This window comes from Loxodonta africana, chromosome 19 (assembly GCF_030014295.1).
Source record: "Loxodonta africana isolate mLoxAfr1 chromosome 19, mLoxAfr1.hap2, whole genome shotgun sequence".
Classification (NCBI taxonomy): Eukaryota; Metazoa; Chordata; class Mammalia; order Proboscidea; family Elephantidae; genus Loxodonta; species Loxodonta africana.
The window spans coordinates 61,141,377-61,161,757 of record NC_087360.1 but is presented as its reverse complement, the minus strand read 5'-3'; the positions used below and the strand labels follow the sequence as shown (position 1 = coordinate 61,161,757).

Here is a 20,381-nt window from a genome sequence, read left to right as displayed (position 1 = left end):
GGATAGTCTAATTGGGTACATTTCTGATCAACTGTGAAATTCTAAGTTGCTTACTTCTCTTCCTTTTATGAATTCAAAGAGAAAAATCCATACCACAGTTTCATCTCTCACTTCCTTGATTTGACATTGAAACTGACCCTGTATTGGGCTACAATGTACCCTAGTTAAAGTCCTCCCCAGACTTTCCTGTCTGGCTGGGGCTGAAGTCCAGCCTCTCTCTCTGCCAACACTGGAAGTGTGCAGGGTTACATCTGGCTTCCAGCAGCCACCACCCCTCTGGAGCATCTTTCCACATGGGACAGGACCGCTTATCAGAATGGGCTGATCTGAACAGGTTTAAGGAGGTTTTTATCACAAGAACCTGGAAGGTACCAGAGGCTGCCCCTGGCATACATGGCTGGGGACTGGGTGTGTATGTGTGGGTGGGACAAGGCCCCCTCAGCTGAGGGCCCTGGACCACAGAGCAGGTAGAGGCTGCCTTAGCCCTTCTTGCCTCCCAGGGCTGGGCTTCTTGTGAGGAGCGTCCTTGGGTTGGAGGGGGTCATCGTGGACACTGTGGACGATTCCTGCTTCACTCTGTCCAGGAGGGTCTTCTTGAGGGCAGCTGGGGAGATCTTTTCTTGGTCAGCCATGGACTGTAGCTCCCGTGTGCGGATGCAGGAGGCCTCAACGGCATTGATGAGCAGGGACCGGAAGCCCCCACTCTCCAAGAAGTGCAAGGCGTGGATGGTGGCACCCCCAGGGGAGCAAACATTGTCCTTGAGCTGGCCTGGGTGCTCCTCTGAATCCAGCAGCATCTTGGCAGCTCCCAGCAAGGCCTGGGCCCCTAGTCGGACTGCCAGTCGCTGCGGGAGGCCCATCTTCACCCCTCCATCAGCCAATGCATCCAGGGCCATGAAAGCATAGGCAGGACCACTGCCGCTGAGCCCCGTGACGGCGTCCATCAGGTCCTCCTCCACCTCGGTGCAGAAGCCCACGCTGCTCATGAGCTGCTCCAGGAGGCGCCCGTCCTCCACCAGGGCATGGGTGCCCGTGGCGTACACGGTGGCACCCTCCCGCACCACCACAGGCGTGTTGGTCATGCAGCCAATCACCTTGGGGGCCAGCTGGAAAGCCATCAGCTTCTTCTCCATGGAGTTGATGGTGACACCGGCCGCACAAGAGACCACGATGTGCCTGTCCTTGACATCGGCTCCGATCTCATCCAGGATGAAGGCGATGATGTGTGGCTTCACCGCCAGGAACAGGACATCACTGTTGAGCACCGTCTCCTTGTTGCTGCGGGTCAGGTGCACACCCAGCTTCCTGAGCGCCGACACCGTGGGCAGATCCATTTCGGGGGAGCTGGCTATTATCTTGTGAGCGGACAAGATGCCTACGGCCGTGAAGCCGCGCGCCAGCGCACAGGCCGGCTGGCCAGCGCCGATGAAGCCCACGCTCATTGCCCCGGGCGCCTCGTCTCCTGGGCAGCCGCAGGACCCCTGGCAGCGCCGGCCCGGAGGTACTACCGGAAGGGCGGGGAGTGCGGGGACCCAGCAGGCAGTGCGGCCGAGGGAGCCGGAGCCAGCGAGTTCCGGGGCGTTTCCGGGTTGGGGTGGGGCTGGGCTCAGCCCGCGCGGGGCGCCAACACGGGGTACCCGCAGGGCCCCGACGCACCCTCAGCTTGCGGTATTTTTGGCTCTTTCAGTTGTTTTTCTGTTCTCTATTTCATTTATTTCTGCTCTAATCTGTATTATTTCCTTTCTTCTGGTACCTGAGGGCTTCATTTGCTTCTCTCTTTGTATTTGTTTGAGTTGTAGGGTTAATGTTTTGATTTTGGCCTTTTCTTCTTTTTTAATGTGTGTTCTTATTGCTATAAATTGACTGCCAAGTCCTGCTTTTGCCGTGTCCCAAAGGTTTTGGTAAGATGTGTTTTCACTCTCATTTGATTTGACTATAACACAGTGGTTTTTAATCAAGGTGTTGTTCAGTTGCCATGTATTTGATTTCTTTCCTTGCTGTTTCTGTGATTGATTTCTGCTTTCATGACATTATGATCCGAGAAGATGCTTTGTATAATTTTGATGTTTTGGTTAAGGCTTGCATTGTGGCCTAAAATGTGACCTCTTCTGGAGTATGCTCCATCTGCCTTGGAAAAGAATGCATACTTTCTGCCGTTGGATGGAGTATATATGTCTATGAGATCAAGTTGTTTGATTGTGGCATTTAGATCTTCCGTATCCTTACTGAGTTTCTTTCTAGATGTTCTGTCCTTCGCCGAAAGTGGTATGTTAAAGTCCCCTATTATTATTTTGAAGCTGTTTATTTCTCTTTTCAATGCTGTTAGCGTTTTTTGTTGTTTTTTTTTTTTTTTTATGTATTTTGGAGCCCTGTCATTGGGTGCATATATATTTATTATGGTTATGTCCTCTTGGTGTATTGACCTTTTAATCATTATATACTGTCCTTTATCCTTTATGGTGTATTTTTCCTTAAAGTCTGTTTTATCAGAGATTAGTACCGCTACTTCTGCTCTTTTTTGATTGTTTGCTTGATATACTTTTCCATCCTTTGAGTTTTAGTTTCTTTGTATCTTTGCATCTCTTGTAGACAGCACATAGATGGATCATGTTTTTTTTATCCATTCTGCCACTCTGTCTCTTTATTGGTGTACCGTTCAGTGTAATTATTGATATATATGAATTTGCTGCTGTCTATTTTATTTTTTGTGGTATTGACAGTTTCTTTGTTCCACTTAATTTTCTGTGCTGAATTCTTTTTGCCTATATATTTTCTTTTCACGTCTTTTATTATTGTTGATTTTGTGTTTACTGAGTCTTTATGTTCTTCTTTTTTTTATATTGATGAGCAGGTTTTTTAGATTCTTTTGCGGTTACCTTGAAATCTACCTTTATTTTCCTAAGTTTAAGCCATTCTTTTATTTCTTGATATTGCCTTAACTTTCTCTCCATATGGAAGTTCTATGACTACACTGTTTATCCCCTCTTTTTTTGTTTTGATGTTGTCATCGTTTACATATTGACATCTCGGATTCCCTATTTTCAGTCTTTTAGTTTTGATTTTTTTTTGTGAATTCCGTGTCTGCTTTGATAACTGATTGATCTGTCCTGTGTCCTAGTCTTGGATTGTTGTCTGATGTTCATTCTATAACCAGAGGACTCCCTTTAATATTCCTTGTAATTTTGGTCAGGTTTCTACAAATGCCCTTAATTTCTGTTTACCTGAAAATGACCTGATTTTGCCACTGTATTTGAGAGACAGTTTTGCTGGATATATATTTCTTGGCTGGCAATTTTTTTTTCCTTCAAGGTTTTATATATGTCATCCGATTGCCTTCTTGCCTTCATATTTTCTACTGAGTAGTCAGAATTTAGTCTTATTGGTTCTCCATTGTAGGTACTTTTTGTTTATCCCTAGCTGCTCTCAAGATTCTTTCTTTGTGTTTGGTTTTGGCAAGTTTAATTATGATATGTCTTGCTAGCTTTCTTTTGGGGTCTACCCTGTATGGAATTCGTTGAGCTTCTTGGATAGATATCTTCTCATCTTTCATGACATTACAGAAGTTTTCTGCCAGCTAACCTTCAGCAATTCTCTCTGTGTTTTCTGTTATTCACTCCCTGTTCTGGTACTCTGATCACTCATAGGTTTTTGTCTTGATAGTATTCCACATAATTTTTAGGCTTTCTTCTTCTTTTTTTCATTCTTTTTTCTGATTTTCCTCAAATAAATTGGCGTCAAAGGGTTTATCTTCAATCTCACTAATTCTGACTTCCATTGTCTCAGTTCTGCTTCTATGACCTTCTGTTGAGTTATCTAATTCTGAAAATTTATTGTTAATCTTTTGGGCTTCTAGTTGCTGTATCTATGGTTTCTGTCTGTTCTGCCATTTTGTTCTTGTATTGTCTTCCTTAATTCTTCTATTGCTTTGTATCTGTGTTCCTTGGGTTGGTCTGAGTTTTGCCTGATCTGCTGCTTGATCTCTTTATAGTAGTCTTTTGAATTATTTATCAGGTAGTTTCATTGCCTTATTTTCCTCCTAAAGGTTTTCTGGTTCTTTATTTTGGTTGCTTGCTGGAGCCATTTTGATTTGTTATTTTTTATTGTCTCAGGCATCAGTAAGTTATTATATTTATTTATTGTATTTTTGTTTACTGAGTCCTATATTTTTGTTTTGTTTTGATATGCCCAAGAAGTCTGGGTGTGAAGTTCTTTGGTTTTTGGTTTCAAAGAAACTCTCACATCCTGTCTCCAGGTGGTCAGAGCATCTACTAGGTATGCGAGCCCAGGAGTCTGTTCACTGTTCTTTCAGGTGTGTGGTTATTCAGGGCACAGGTGTCTGGGTCATCAGTCACCAAGTGTGTGGTGCTGACTCTCACCTATAGTTGCAGGCAGGCGGGGCTCTATGGGGGTGTTTGGAGCAGGCACATGTCTCTGGTTGCAGTGGGAGGCAATGTGTGGGACAAGGCAGGGGGCTGATGGCTACCCCCAGGGGCCTGGATGGAGGGTGTGTCCCTGTCACCTACAGCATGTAGTGAGGGGATAGGGCAGCTGGTCCTTTGTCTCCCAGTGCCATTGCCTGGAGGGTTTGGGAGACACCACTAATTCTCAGACCCCTGTTGTGGGTGGCTAGATGGAGTGGCTGTCACTGCTGGCCTTCAGAACCCCAGTGTGGGTGGGTAGGACTCCTTCTTAGGGGCAGGGTGGTGTCGAATGTCACAAATCTGCAACTCCCTCTGGCAGCTACAGAAGAAAATGAGTTTTAGTGTATTCTCTGCTGTTTTATGCTAATGAGGGTATGTGGTATTGAATCAACCCTCAAGGGACTGGGTGGAAGTGAAGCGTACTGCAAGTCCCTGGACCCCAAATGTCAGTGGTTGGGCAAGGGGGCAGAGCCTCCTGACTGGCCCTGAATTCCCAGCTTAGGGGGTGTGAGGTTGTTGACTTCTGCGGGACTGCTGTCAGAGTGGGATGGGGAATGGGTGAGGGGAAGGGAGTGTTTCTCCACTGTGAAGCTTTGGTGAGGGCAGGGGTTATTTTGTCAGCACACATGGTAAGTTGGAGCTTGCACCTAACTTTAGCAGGTCTGGTGTTGCTCCTGTTTGGTTCTTGAGGTTTGTGCAGATTTGCTGTTTCTTGGCTGCACCAGATGTGGCGGGCCTTGCTTGGGATATTGCTGCTTGCCAGTGCACTGCGCAGACTCAGCTAGCAGGGTGCTGGTGATCCTGTGATCTGTAGTTCCCTCTTTCTGCTGCTTTTGAATTGTCTCTCCTTCCACCTGCCACTCAGTCTGATTCTTAAACTTTGTCTTTGATGATTAAGGTTTCTAGATTTTCATGTATACTCAATTCACTTTTTTTTTTTTTTTTTCTGGTCTTTGTTGTAAGAGGGACGACATGAAGCATCTGACCATTCTGCCATCTTGGCCCCTCCTTAGAAAATGTACTTTTAAAATTTTTCAATTTAAAAAATGTTCAAGTATATAAGATATGATTGATTTTTGTTTATTGATCTTCTATTTGGTAATTTTGCTAAAATCACTTTTTAATTCTAGGTACGTTTTTGGGTGTTCTTTGGTAGTCCCGCATTCATGTTTTCTGAGAACACTGTTTTGTTACTTACAATCTGTATTTTTCCCCCTTATCTTATGGAACTGGTTAACACCTACATATGATATTGAATAGGAATGGTGAGAGCAGATATCCTTACCTTGGTTCTGATTGTAAAGGGAAAGCATTCAGTCTTATACCATCTAGTATGATGCTACTTGGAGGGTTTCTATTACTTGTAGTTATCCTTTATCAAGTTGAGGGAGTTCCTTTTTATTTTTACTTTCCTGATAGTTTTTACTATGAACGAATATTGAATTAGGTCAGAAACATTCTCTGCATCTCTAGATGATCCCCCACCCAAAACCCACTGCCACTGAGTCAATTCCAACTCATATCAACCCCATAGGGTTTACAGGGCTGTAAATCTTTAACAAAGCAGACTGCCACATCTTTCTCCTATGGAGCCACTGGTGGTTTCGAACTGCCAATCTTTTGGTTAGTAGATGGTTAGAACTAGCAATTGAAATTATGCAGTCTGGCTCCTGGGTTTCTCCAAGAAGAAAAAAAGTAGAAGGTATGTTTTTCCTATTTCAAAGAACAGGTATGTTTAATCTGTGCAGTCCCCCACCCACACACTGATTGAGTGAGATGGCCTCCCAATGTAGAATACAAAGCAGTTAGGCTCTTGAAAACTCATAAGGGATCCTTTCCTGCCCTTGAGAAAGTAAATATTCTCCAGACCTCACAGTGAATAGATCCCTGATTTGTCTTTCATAGAACTCACCACCTTGGGAACTCTGTGATTCCCTCAATTATCAATAATCAGGAAGCAATTGATAAGAAAGGTTATTCACAGAACATAATTTTCTTTCTTTTTTCCTCCTAGCTATCAATAGCAGGTACTCCATGTAGAAAGAGTGTTGATGAAGAATGTGATTTTACAGAGTATTGCAATGGAACTTCTAGTAATTGTGTTCCTGACACTTATGTATTGAATGGCCATACGTGCAAGTCAGGAACTGCATATTGTTATAACGGAAGATGCCAAACTACCGATTATCAGTGTGCTAAAGTATTTGGAAAAGGTATTGCCATCTCTTATATGTTTCTTTTATATTAAATTCGAAGTCTTCTGTAGATTATAATACATACTGTAAAACTCTAGAAATTGAAGAACATGAATCCTAAGCTCAATAAAAATTAAATTTGAATTAAATAGTTTTGGTTTTGATAGGAACATTTGAGATTATCCAGGATAGGACTATGTATTTATAGTCTCAATATTTAATTTTTTTGTTTTTGGTAGTTAGCTACCTGGCCAAAAATCCATGCTTACCATTCATAATTTATATAAAAATTGAAGTACTAAGTTAGTACATTCTGAAATCTGAGTTTTCTTTTACACTTCAATTTAATGATGTAGTTTTAATGACATTAAAAAAAACACTGAGTGAATTTTATTCAAGTATATACATTTTTCCTCAATAAATAAAAATTGCTAGTATAACAGTAGTCATATGCCACCTGATCAAAAGTCATTTCTATGTTTTCTTTTCAAACAGCTGTTGAGAGTAACTTAAAGAAGACACACATATCTGCTTATTTTTTCCCCTAGAAATTATTCGTAATAACCCAATATAATCTTGTATTTTTAGATGAATTAAATTTGAGTAGATTAAATTATGTAATGAAATGCATTAGAATGTAATATTTGCTGACTGAATAAAGACAGGCAGCATAATAGTAAGTTTAGGTTACTTACGTGTGGTAATTAAGGAGTTTGGTTAGTACCAAATGACATGGTATGTGGTTCTTGTTGTCTTCTTAATTATTTGAAACTTGTTTTTAGTAACAAGTTTTAGATTAAATGATTTCCCTAAAATTTATCCATAACTGCAGAGGTATGATCTCTTGAATCACAGGTCAGTGCTATTTTCTGTAAGCTATGTTTTCATAATCTGTGGCAATGCTTATTTTTATTTGAAAATATTATTTGTCATTATCACAGTAACTTATGATCAGGGATTAATACATAATTTAAAATACAATTAAATATTACATTTTGTAAGATCCATTAAAGAGAGTTTAAGTCATACTCCTTTTTTTCTAATAAAAATTGTTTTACCCATAATTGAGTTTCCTGAGACTTGAATCTTTATGAGTTCCCATTGAAATAAGGATGTTTAAGAAATACTCTTAACCTAAATTGGCCAAAAATGTGATCTTTTAATGCAATTTATTTATTCATTAGGCTCAATTTCAATACAGGCACTTTCCCTGTTTTTATTCCACAAATTTACAAGTTGCCGTGGAGTAAATTCTTACTCATGGTGACCCTGTGTCGTTAGAGTAGAACTGTGTTCCATAGCGTTTTCAGTGACTGATTTTTTTGGATGTAGGTCAAAAGGTCTTTCTTCCAAGGTGTACTCAAACCTCCAACCTTTCAGTTAGCAGCCAAGCACATTAACTTTTTGTACCACCAGGGACTCCATGTTTCAAATACCATAGGACAAAAGGCTGCTCTTAAAGTAGTCTACATGTGAGACATATGAATTAACAAGTATTTGATTCAATGTTATATGCTTTCTTTAAATGAATTAAAAAAAATTTTAAAGTTAGTGTGGAAAGATAAGTAGATGTGTCCATCAAAAAAATGTGTACTGAGTTTCCATGTACACTGGGCCATTAGTAAGCTACAAGTTGAGCAGTCACATGTTTGATGTATTCATGAAATTTACATTCAAGAGACAAAGACAGTTAATAAATGTAATAAACACAAACAAAATAGAAAACTTCCAGTTTCACAAAGTACAGTAAAAGAAAAGAAAATAGAATGCTGGAAGACAGACAAGGAGACTACCAGTAGATGTCATCAGATAGGCTCTAGCTGTCAGCCCCTTCAGAACTTGTCTCAGCTGGACAGAGACACCCTGCCCAAGGATACACCCTACCCAAGACAGCACATATACAACGATTAATTGAGATAGGGGTGTAAAGGCCTGCCTATTTTGGCCCAATCAGGCACCCTCTGACAGGCTATTTATGTTCCAAAGCTACCTCTGGGGTTGGCTAAGTATTTTCGGGGCCTGCATCTGAGTTTGACTTCTCTCTTTGCCCTATCCTGCTTCCTCCACCTCACTTCCAGAGGTTCTGATCCCTAATAAATATCCTGCACGTCAAACTTCACGTTCATGCCGACTTCTAGAGACCCAACCTCTAACAGTTAGTACTGAGAGTGGTGTGAGAAAATAGCTAATAAGGCTAGTTTTCAGAACTAAATCACCCACGTCCAGGCTGTCAGTGAGGGCTCCATCACTGGTGGAATTCGAGGCACACTCACTGGGTGAAATGAAGTAATGTACTAGTGAAAGAGAATGCAGTTGCTGGGGCAATTGAAAAGTATGGAGGAAACAGTAATTATAAGGATAATGTGACTGGATGGAAAGCCCTGGTGGTGTAGTGGTTAAGTGCTAAGGCTGCTAACCAAGAGGTCGGCAGTTCGAATCCTCCAGGTGCTCCTTGGAAACTCTATGGTGCAGTTCTACTCTGTCCTATAGGGTCGCTATGAGTCGGAATCGACTCGACGGCAGTGGTTTTTGGTTTTGGGTGATTGGATAGATATTGCTAAGCATCATTGAAACCTGGCGGGTGGAGGATGGGCATTTGAATTCAAAGTGTGAAGTCTGGAGGGACCATCCAGTTAATTTATGAAGGGCCTCTCATCACCTAAAAAAGAGGGTTAGAAAAAGCTGAGGAATTAATTGTGAGGTTGAAGGAACTCCAGAGAAGTTTAAATCCCAAACAATAAGGTCTGTTTTGCAAGAATTAAGGTTCAATTCGGGGGAAAAATGGGACTGCAGCTCTTGGGATGGAGACAGTTGCAAATTTGTCCCCCTTAATTTTGTATCTCTAGATGTCTCTCAAAGTTCTTAACCTGTAGACATGTCCCAGCCGCCTTTCACCATTCCCCTCCTATTAAGAATGGAGTAAGTACATTTCCCTTGCTTGAAGATAATGCAGAAGACTGTTGTTCATAACGCAACTTGTATTCTTGTCCAGATCTACCTCCTTCCCCTCCTGGCCAAACTGGCTGAAAATTAGGGCTAAGGCACAATGTAAAAGAGCCATGGATGTGCTGAGCCTGATAAGGGAGTGAAGAACCTATACCCCAAATGAGCTTAGGTCCTAGCCAGCAAGCAGTTATTGCCAGGAGAAAGGGAGTACAGGTGGGAATGAATTTTGAGAGTGTTTTATCATAAGATTGGATAGGGAGGAGTTTATTGTTTTGGGAGCACTTCCAAGATACAGGATTTAATACCATGGCAAGGATCCCAGAAGGTGGTATAAACTGTCTACTGGGATGGCTTCCATGATGGCCCACTCTTGAGTGAGGTGGAAAGTAGGAGAGGTTTTGTAGCATATCCAGGATGGAATGCCAGTAGGCCTTCCCCTGGTATCAAAAAAAAGAAGAAGATCCTATAATATTATAATATTAGACATGTACGTTGTGAGAAAAGATCTATGTGGTGTTTATAGCAAGTTTCTGTGGGAGAATGATAGCACAAGTCTTCTGGGGTTCTAGAGCAAGGCCATGCTATCTAAAGTGGTGAGTTATACCACCTTGGAAAACACTCTGGGCATATTACTGAGTCTGATAGAGATGGAGAATCTGACTTTGAGACACAAAGTGTCCAGATATTCAGGGCTTTTCATCATGAACTTGGTTCTGTCAGATCCACTAAGTTATATGGTTAAATAGATGGAAGTTATTTATCTGGGATCAAGCACCAGCAAAAAGAGAGAGCAGAAGAAAATTTAACGAGCCAGAAACCCAGAGCAGTATGTCTTTATTCACTCTCTCAGCTCAACTCACACCTATGGATACACGGAATTTCATTATTACCAGTTAACACAAGAGGAAAGAGCCTGAAGCTTGTTTTACATATGGGTTGACTCAGTAACTGGTTATAACCCCAAAATGGACAATAGCTCTACTGCAGTCTCACTTGCAAGTGGCTTTGGAAGACATTAACCAGCTGGTAATCCACTTTCTATGGAAGGAGAAGTAATCAGAGGTTATGATACAGATGCACTCATGGGCAGTGATAGAGAGCCCAGCTGGTTGGTGAGCAGCTCGAATGTGAAAAGATTAGAAGATTAAGAGCAGGAGTTCTGGGTTATAAATTTGTGTTTAGACACACAAGACTCCCTGGCTGGCATAAAGTTTAAGCACTTGACTACTAGCCAAAAAATTGACAGTTTGAATATACCCATAGGCACCTTGGAAGACGGGCCTGGTGATCTGCTTCTAAAAGGCCACAGCCTTGAAAACCACATGGAACAGTTCTACTCTGCACACATGGGGTTGCCATGAGTTGGAATCGACTTAATGGTAACTAACAACACATTGAACACATGGCAATGGGCAAGAAACATGAAACTCTTTATGTTAATCTACAAGGTTAACATCCACCAAAAAGCATCCACCATAGAAGAGACACAAAACAGCCAAGTGGTCATAAAGACTTGGCCAGTTTACATCACCCAGCATCTGTCATTGGCCATTCCAGTGTCTGCAGGATGGTCACATTTCTTGGCTTTCTCTATTTCCTTCCCTTCTTGCTTCTGACATAGCCGGTTCCCAACCCCCGCCCCGCCCTCCCTGAATTTAGCTCATCTCTTCTTGAGTATTTGCACAACCTCATCAAATGCAGCCAGGAGTAACCAAGACACATTGTTTCCTTACCTTTTTGTCTAAGGCAACAAGTTCATTAAAGTCATTATCACCCTTCAAATTATTGAGAAGATAATTTCACCACTGAGAAGCATAAATTACTCTCCTTTTAGCCTCTGATAATAGTTTTCTCACCACCTATGCCAGGCTCCAATGCCAATGCCACTTTTAGGCCTTTTTTTACAGTAGCACTCCACTTTTAGGTACCAATTTCTATGTTTAATGAAATGCAAACAACTCCTAAATCTCTGAGGTTTACGTATCTAACACAGCTATTTAGCAACTTCACGTCCTTGCACCCAGACTGACAGGTGAGTTTCTACCTAAAAGATACCACATTAGAAGACAAAGAGAACAATGTACTGACTCCGAAGGTTTCTGCTGTAAGTGACCTACTTTGAATCTTTTATTTTATGTAGCAGAGCAATTCACAAGATCAAGACTGATAACCACTGGGAGAGGAAGTACCGTATCTCCCAGGAAGGAGTAGCAAATTGTTTTTAACAATAACATAATTGCTGGAATCATTGTAAGCCTTTTCTGTTTTATGCTAGATAATTTTTTCTTTCTACTTGAATTTAGAGGTGCACAGGAAAACAAAAGCATGATAAGCAGTTAAAGATCATAATTGTTTTGATTTGGAAATAAAATTTTTGTTAGCCTTTTATTGAAAAACATTTTCTTTTGAATTCAGAATGATGATTTAACTGACACGTTTGTATTTTAAGGTGCTAAAAGTGCCCCACTTGCCTGTTTTGAAGAAGTTAATCCTCTGCGTGATAGATCTGGAAACTGCAGTTTTAAAAATTCACAGTCATTACCTTGTGAAAAGAAGTACGTATGTATGTTTGTTATATATATATATATATATATATGATTGTTTTATTGAGTTGAAAATTATATATTTCATGTCAAGAGAAACTAAATAGTGTTAATTGTATAACAGGAAAATATTTTCATATACCACTGTTTTTGTTTTTCCTCTTTGCAATTGAGGATTTTTTTTCCTTAATTTTCCTTGATATGTTTCTAATGATGAGACTAGACTAAAAGAAGATTGATGCTTATTACCAAAGGTACGCAGTGTGTACAAACTGACAAAAAATCACAAACTCTTGCTCTACATTGGGTAATAAATTGAGTTTTGTGTTAAATTTGTAAATGGCAGTAATCTGAGAGCAAGTTTTGATTTTTAAGAAATGAGATTGTTGAGGAGAAGAAGGTTTTCATTTTTTATTTTATTTGTTTCTGAAACTTTGATATGTAAGTCAGGGAAGTACATATCAGTAGTTAATTTGGAATATTGAAATACACTTTTACTATAAGCCATAGAATAAAAGGATTCATGAAATCTAATAAAAGAAGTTCCTATGAAATGTTCAAGAGAAGAATACTCTCTCTGTTAAAGCAAAGCAAAGAGATTTATTGAGGGTAATACATTTCTCAAATTGGGGAAACACAGGGCAGAGAGGAATCTACCATGTGCTCCAAAGCATGGAGGGAGTGGTATGCCTTTTATAGTAAATGTGGGAAAGAGAAGTTCATGATGGTCACATGGTCACAAGGTGAGTACATCATCAGAAACTACCTTCTTCCTAGAACATCTTGAGTTCTCCTATAATCATATTCATGCCCCCACTCTTATTTACTAAGAGCTGCTAAACCACATTCCTGACCCCCACCCTTTTTTGACAACGAGTCATCTTGGGGCAAGACCCAGGCCAGTTAAGCAAGATGGTTGATGGGGGAAAGGTCTTCTGATTCCATCCAGCTAGAGGCCCATGGCCATATGCATATGAATGGGAAGAAGTCAAAGTTACATTCTCAGGAATGCAGAAGTAGGAGTCTATAACAAGATGGAGTTTTGATTCAGACCTCATGTCAGTCATTTTATTATGCCAAGTGCTTCAGTTTTGGAGATTTGCTAGCACACCCATAACAAATCCTCTTTAACCTAACTCACTGGGACAAGGAAAAGGGAAGGTGAAAGAACCCTGAGAATTAGCAAATGTGACTTACATTTAAACTAGGTTTTATCTGAGATGACAATAGTACATGGATTTGCCTCAAATAGAATCACTACATGAGACTGGATTTGAATAACAAGAATCATCTGTTCTAAGTATACTGTGATCTAGTCTCAGAAATAAAAAAAAGTATTGCAAGAATTCAAGTCAAAAACAGATACTTTGAGAGTATGCACAATGGAGGAAGAGTTTTGTACTCCATAGTCATACCACAGAGATCTAGCATGCAAGACTGGTTGAGCTAAGAATCAAGAAGAATTATGCCGAAGGGCAGAAAAGTTTGGAAGGAGATTTAGGTTTTGGCTCCCAGCCTCATTTTAATGCTCACTTCTCAATGCCATTAAGCTTGTTGTTGTTAGCAGCCATCAAGTCGACTTGGATTCATGATGATCTTATTCATGGTCCATAAGATCACCATGAATCCAAGTCAACAAAAGATGTTGCCTGGTCTTGAGTCATTCTCATAGTTGCCAGCATGTTTGAATCCACTGTTGTGACTATTGTGCCAATCTTTCTCACTGAGGGTCTCCTGTACCCTCACTGGCCCTCTACTTCACCAAACATAATGTCCTCCTCTAGTGACTGATCCCTCATAATAATGCATCCAAAGCGACTGAATAGGAGAGTGTTCTGTTGTGATCCATAGGGTTCTCAGTGGCTAATTTTTGGAAGTAGATTGCCAGGCCTTTCTTCCTAGTCTGTCTTAATATGGAAGCTCCACAGAAACCTATCCACAATGGGCAACCCCACTGGTATTTGAAATGCTGGTGGCAGAGCTTCCAGTGTCATAGCAACATGCAAGCCCCCACAGTATGACAAACTAACAGATGAGTGGTGGCCTATTAAGCTAAACCCTTGATATTAGGCCTAAAATGCTCTTTAGGATTAATGGATGAAATTTCCTAAGGGGAGACTTTTGGGGAAGTAACTAAGAACAATTTTGTTTCCATTGAGAATAAGATTTGATAGATTTGGGTTCTTTCAAGAGTGAGATGTGATAAACATTATTTTCCCTGACCTAGCCTGGAAATCTTGTACACCTTTGAGTTTAAGTGGCTAGATAAGATGTCTATGGGGTAAATCTTCAGTTTTCTGGTGGCATAGAGGGCATCTAAGAGTTCCTAAATTCTCAAGAGAGGAATGTAAAAGTGTTGGGAATATCAGTATATTGGAGGAAGCTTAGGATCAGAATAAACATTTGGTGTAGTACAGAGATACAAGCGATCATGGCAGGGACCACAGGCATAACCAGAAGGGGGTCAACTTATGCAAAAATAGCAAATGCAATTAGCTACTCTCAGCATATACCAGGTAACAAGTGACCAGACCAGCCAAGCTATATTGAAGTGGGGACAGGTGGTGAATTCTCCTCGAGAATGTGCTAAAATGTGGTGAGTACTCCAGGACAACTGGAAGCTAAAAAAACAAAGTTGACTTTCGTTATAGGACATCAACTTAAGTTTGTACATCTAAGTTCAGTGGATACATTCCGATTTTGCTACAATGCTAATTGTTTGGATTATATTCAGTTGTTGTGCACCATAAAATAGTGTTTTTATTTTGGATTTCCCTTTTTTTTTTTTTTAACTTAACATCAATTAAACAATGTTTATGTTTTTATCCATGTAATTCTCACTTGAAATCTGGCATCATTAAATGACTTAATATTAAGGAACTTTCTTTTACTTTTCAGGGATGTTCTCTGCGGAAAATTAGCTTGTGTTTGGCCACATGAGAATACTTATAAAAATGATATTCAATCTGTAGTCTATTCATATATTCAAGGTCATGTATGCATATCCATGACCACCGGGTCATCAGTGAGCTCAGACGGAAGGGATTATGCCTATGTGGTGGATGGTACTGTGTGTGCTCCACAAATGGTAATAAAATATGTTATTTTATCTTTAGCTGTGTCACATTATGTTAATGATAAGATACTATACTCCGTGATGACTATCAGAGTCATACTGCATGGATTTGAACCTGGTGCTGCTACTTAGTTCCCATATGATATTGAAAAGAGATAATTAAACTAAGCATAAGATATCCAAGGGCATTGTTTGACCTGTCACCAGTCCTAATGTTTGAAGTTTTTCATGTCTTTAAGCACACAATTCCACTGGCTGATGATTTTTATTTTTTTTAGATCTTTGAAATCTGATAGCATTAAAATCATAAGATTCTAATACTGAGTTTTAATTTTTCACTGTTTCATGAGCTTAGATATTTCTTAAATCATCTGCTTATAAGTGTGATCAAAACATACCTGTGAGAAGATTGAAAAAACAAAACAATAAATTTGTATTAGGAAAACACAGCACTAGTGCGTATACAAGTTCATATATATATGCTTTTATGTATACATATGAGCACTTACACTCATGTAGTCATAAAATGAAGTGAGGACAAAAATGGTTCAGAGTCTTAATTAGTTAATACAGAAATATGAGGGCAGACACTCCAGAAAACACAGTAATATAAGACATCTGAGATTTAAAGCAGCAATCATAAATCAGTGTCTTGAATTTAAATGGCATTCAGGACTTACTGTTTAATTAATAATAAAAACAAAAACCTTGACGTCGTAGAGCAATTAGCAAATTACTAATTAGCAAATCTGGAATAAGTAATCCTAATCCCTTGGGAGACTTACTTGCTGCGGTTGTTGTTGTTGTTAGGTGTTGTTGGCCCCAACGCATAGCAAAACCCCATGCACAATGGAAAAAAACACTGCTTGGTCCTGTGCCATTCTCACAACCGCTGTTATGCTTGAGCCCATTGTTGAAGCCACTGTGTCAATCCATTCATTGAGAGTCTTCCTCTTTTTTGCTGACCTTCTACTCTACCAAGCATTATGTCCTTCTTCAGGGACTGGTTCCTCCTGATAACATGTCCAAAGAATGTGAGATGAAATCTCACCATCCTTGCTTCTAATGAGCATTCTGACTGTACTTTTTCCGGGAAAGATTTGCTCATTCTTCTGGCATTCCATTGTATATTCAATATTCTTCACCAACACCATAATTCAAAGGCATCGATTATTCTTTGGTCTTCCTTATTCATTGTCCAGCTTTCACATGCATATGAGACAATTGAAAACATCATGGGTTGGGTCAGGAACACTTTGGTTCTTAAAGTGGCATTTTTTTTTTTAATTAACTTTTATTAAGCTTCAAGTGAACATTTACAAATCCAATCAGTCTGTCACATGTAAGTTTACATACATCTTACTCCCTTCTCCCACTTGCTCTCCCATTATTGAGTCAGCCCTTTCAGTCTCTCGTTTCGTGCCAATTTTGCCAGCTTCCCTCTCTCTCTATCTTCCCATCCCCCCTCCAGTCAAGAGTTGCCAACACACTCTCAAGTGTCCACCTGATCCAATTAGCTCACTCTTCATCAGCGTCTCTCTCCCCCCCGCTGACCAGTCCCTTTCATGTCTGATGAGTTGTCTTCGGGGATGGCTTCTGTCCTGTGCCAACAGAAGGTCTGGGGAGCATTGCCGCCGGGATTCCTCTAGTCTTAGTCAGACCATTAAGTATGGTCTTTTTATGAGAATTTGGGGTCTGCATCCCACTGATCTCCCGCTCCCTCAGGAGTTGTCTGTTGTGCTCCCTGTCAGGGCAGTCATCGATTGTGGCCGGGCACCAACTAGTTCTTCTGGTCTCAGGATGATGTAGGTCTCTGGTTCATGTGGCCCTTTCTGTCTCTTGGGTTCTTAGTTGTCGTGTGACCTTGGTGTTCTTCATTTTCCTTTGCTCCAGGTGGGTTGAGACCAATTGATGCATCTTAGATGGCCGCTTGTTAGCATTTAAGACCCCAGACGCCACATTGCAAAGTGGGATGCAGAATGTTTTCATAATAGAATTGTTTTGCCCATTGACTTAGAAGTCCCCTCAAACCATGTTCCCCAGACCCCTGCCCCTGCTCCACTGATCTTTGAAGCATTCATTTTATCCTGGAAACCTCTTTGCTTTTAGTCCAGTCCAGTTGGGCTGACCTTCCATGTATTGAGTGTTATCTTTCCCTTCACCCAAAGCAGTTCTTATCTACTGATTGATCAATAAAAAACCCTCTCCCTCCCTCCCTCCCCGCTTCGTAACCACAAAAGTATGTGTTCTTCTCAGTTTATACTATTTCTCAAGATCTTATAATAGTGGTCTTATACAATATTTGTCCTTTTGCCTCTGACTCATTTCGCTCAGCATAATGCCTTCCAGATTCCTCCATGTTATGAAATGTTTCAGAGATTCGTCACTGTTCTTTATCGATGCGTAGTATTCCATTGTGTGAATATACCACAATTTATTTACCCATTCATCCGTTGACGGACACCTTGGTTGCTTTCAACTTTTTGCTATTGTAAACAGAGCTGCAATAAACATGGGTGTGCATATATCTGTTTGTGTGAAGGCCCTTGTATCTCTAGGGTATATTCCGAGGAGTGGGATTTCTGGGTTGTATGGTAGTTCTATTTCTAACTGTTTAAGATAACGCCAGATAGATTTCCAAAGTGGTTGTACCATTTTACATTCCCACCAGCAGTGTATGAGAGTTCCAATCTCTCCGCAGCCTCTCCAACATTTATTATTTTGTGTTTTTTGGATTAATGCCAGCCTTGTTGGTGTGAGATGGAATCTCATCGTAGTTTTAATTTGCATTTCTCTAATGGCTAATGATGGGGAGCATTTTCTCATGTATCTGTTGGCTGCCTGAATATCTTCTTTAGTGAAATGTGTGTTCATATCCTTTGCCCACTTCTTGATTGGGTTGTTTGTCTTTTTGTGGTTGAGTTTGGACAGAATCATGTAGATTTTAGAGATCTGGCGCTGATCTGAGATGTCATAGCTGAAAATTCTTTCCCAGTCTGTAGGTGGTCTTTTTACTCTTTTGGTGAAGTCTTTAGATGAGCATAGGTGTTTGATTTTTAGGAGCTCCCAGTTATCTGGTTTCTCTTCATCATTTTTGGTAATGTTTTGTATTCTGTTTATGCCCTGTATTAGGGCTCCTAGGGTTGTCCCAATTTTTTCTTCCATGATCTTTATCGTTTTAGTCTTTATGTTTAGGTCTTTGATCCACTTGGAGTTAGTTTTTGTGCATGGTGTGAGGTATGGGTCCTGTTTCATTCTTTTGCAAATGGATATCCAGGTATGCCAGCACCATTTGTTAAAAAGACTATCTTTTCCCCAATTAACTGACACTGGGCCTTTGTCAAATATCAGCTGCTCATACATGGATGGATCTATGTCTGGGTTCTCAATTCTGTTCCATTGGTCTATGTGCCTGTTGTTGTACCAGTACCAGGCTGTTTTGACTACTGTGGCTGTATAATCGGTTCTGAAATCAGGTAGAGTGAGGCCTCCCACTTTGTTCTTCTTTTTCAGTAATGCTTTGCTTATCCGGGGGTTCTTTCCCTTCCATATGAAATTGGTGATTTGTTTCTCTATCCCCTTAAAATATGACATTGGAATTTGGATCGGAAGTGTGTTATATGTATAGATGGCTTTTGGTAGAATAGACATTTTTACTATGTTAAGTCTTCCTATCCATGAGCAAGGTATGTTTTTCCACTTAAGTATGTCCTTTTTAATTTCTTGTAGTAGAGCTTTGTAGTTTTCTTTGTATAGGTCTTTTACATCCTTGGTAAGATTTATTCCTAAGTATTTTATCTTCTTAGGTGCTACTGTGAATGGTATTGATTTGGTTATTTCTTCTTCGGTGTTCTTTTTGTTGATGTAGAGGAATCCAAGTGATTTTTGTATGTTTATTTTATAACCTGAGACTCTGCCAAACTCTACAATTAGTTTCAGTAGTTTTCTGGAGGATTCCTTAGGGTTTTCTGTGTATACGATCATGTCATCTGCAAATAGTGATAGCTTTACTTCCTCCTTGCCAATCCGGATACCTTTTATTTCTTTGTCTAGCCTAATTGCCCTGGCTAGGACTTCAAGTACGATGTTGAATAAGAGCGGTGATAAAGGGCATCCTTCTCTGGTTCCCGTTCTCAAGGGAAATGCTTTCAGGTTCTCTCCATTTAGAGTGATATTGGCTGTTGGCTTTGCATAGATGCCCTTTATTATGTTGAGGAATTTTCCTTCAATTCCTAGTTTGGTAAGAGTTTTTACCATAAATGGGTGTTGAACTTTGTCAAATGTCTTTTCTGCATCAATTGATAGGATCATGTGGTTTTTATCTTTTGTTTTATTTATGTGATGGATTACAGTAATGGTTTTTCTGATATTAAACCAGCCTTGCATACCTGGTATAAATCCCACTTGATCAAGGTGAATTATTTTTTTGATATGTTGTTGGATTCTATTGGCTAGAATTTTGTTGAGGATTTTTGCGTCTATGTTCATGAGGGATATAGGTCTATAATTTTCTTTTTTTTGTAATGTCTTTACCTGGTTTTGGTATCAGGGAGATGGTAGCTTCATAGAATGAGTTGGGTAGTATTCCGTCTTTTTCTATGCTTTGAAATACCTTCAGTAGTAGTGGTGTTAACTCTTCTCTGAAGGTTTGGTAGAACTCTGCAGTGAAGCCGTCCGGGCCAGGAATTTTTATTGTTGGAAGTTTTTTGATTACCGTTTCAATCTCTTTTTTTGTTATGGGTCTATTTAGTTGTTCTACTTCTGAATGTGTTAGTTTAGGTAGGTAGTGTTTTTCCAAGAATTCATCCATTTCTTCTAGGTTTTCAAATTTGTTAGAGTACAATTTTTCGTAGTAATCTGAAATGATTCTTTTAATTTCATTTGGTTCTGTTGTGATGTGGTCCTTCTCGTTTCTTATTCGGGTTATTTGTTTCATTTCCTGTATTTCTTTAGTCAGTCTGGCCAATGGTTTATCAATTTTGTTAATTTTTTCAAAGAACCAGCTTTTGGCTTTGTTAATTCTTTCAATTGTTTTTCTGTTCTCTAATTCATTTAGTTCAGCTCTAATTTTTATTATTTGTTTTCTTCTGGTGCCTGATGGGTTCTTTTGTTGCTCACTTTCTATTTGTTCAAGTTGTAGGGACAGTTCTCTGATTTTGGCTCTTTCTTCTTTTTGTATGTGTGCATTTATCGATATAAA

General features: G+C 39.9%; 2 protein-coding genes across 3 annotated transcripts in view; one reads left to right on the top strand and one right to left on the bottom strand.

Moving 5' to 3' along the window:
• ADAM18 (ADAM metallopeptidase domain 18) overlaps positions 1 to 20,381 on the top strand; it is a 95,698-nt gene that overhangs the window by 52,755 nt on the left and 22,562 nt on the right. For both annotated transcript variants that reach the window (XM_023551092.2, XM_023551091.2), the window contains 3 exons: positions 6,436 to 6,634; positions 12,012 to 12,117; positions 15,004 to 15,193. In XM_023551092.2, coding sequence (XP_023406860.1) covers positions 6,436 to 6,634; positions 12,012 to 12,117; positions 15,004 to 15,193 — 495 coding nt within the window. The remainder of the gene's footprint in view (positions 1 to 6,435; positions 6,635 to 12,011; positions 12,118 to 15,003; positions 15,194 to 20,381) is intronic.
• On the bottom strand, positions 312 to 1,442 carry LOC104846107 (pyrroline-5-carboxylate reductase 2-like). Its single transcript, XM_064272792.1, has one exon. The coding sequence runs from the start codon at positions 1,440 to 1,442 to the stop codon at positions 480 to 482; it is 963 nt and encodes a 320-aa protein (XP_064128862.1). The 3' UTR covers positions 312 to 479.

What these genes read in the sequence shown, in the direction of transcription:
- LOC104846107 (XM_064272792.1), bottom strand. Translation starts at nt 1,442, where the DNA reads ATGAGCGTGGGCTTCATCGGCGCTGGCCAGCCGGCCTGTGCGCTGGCG.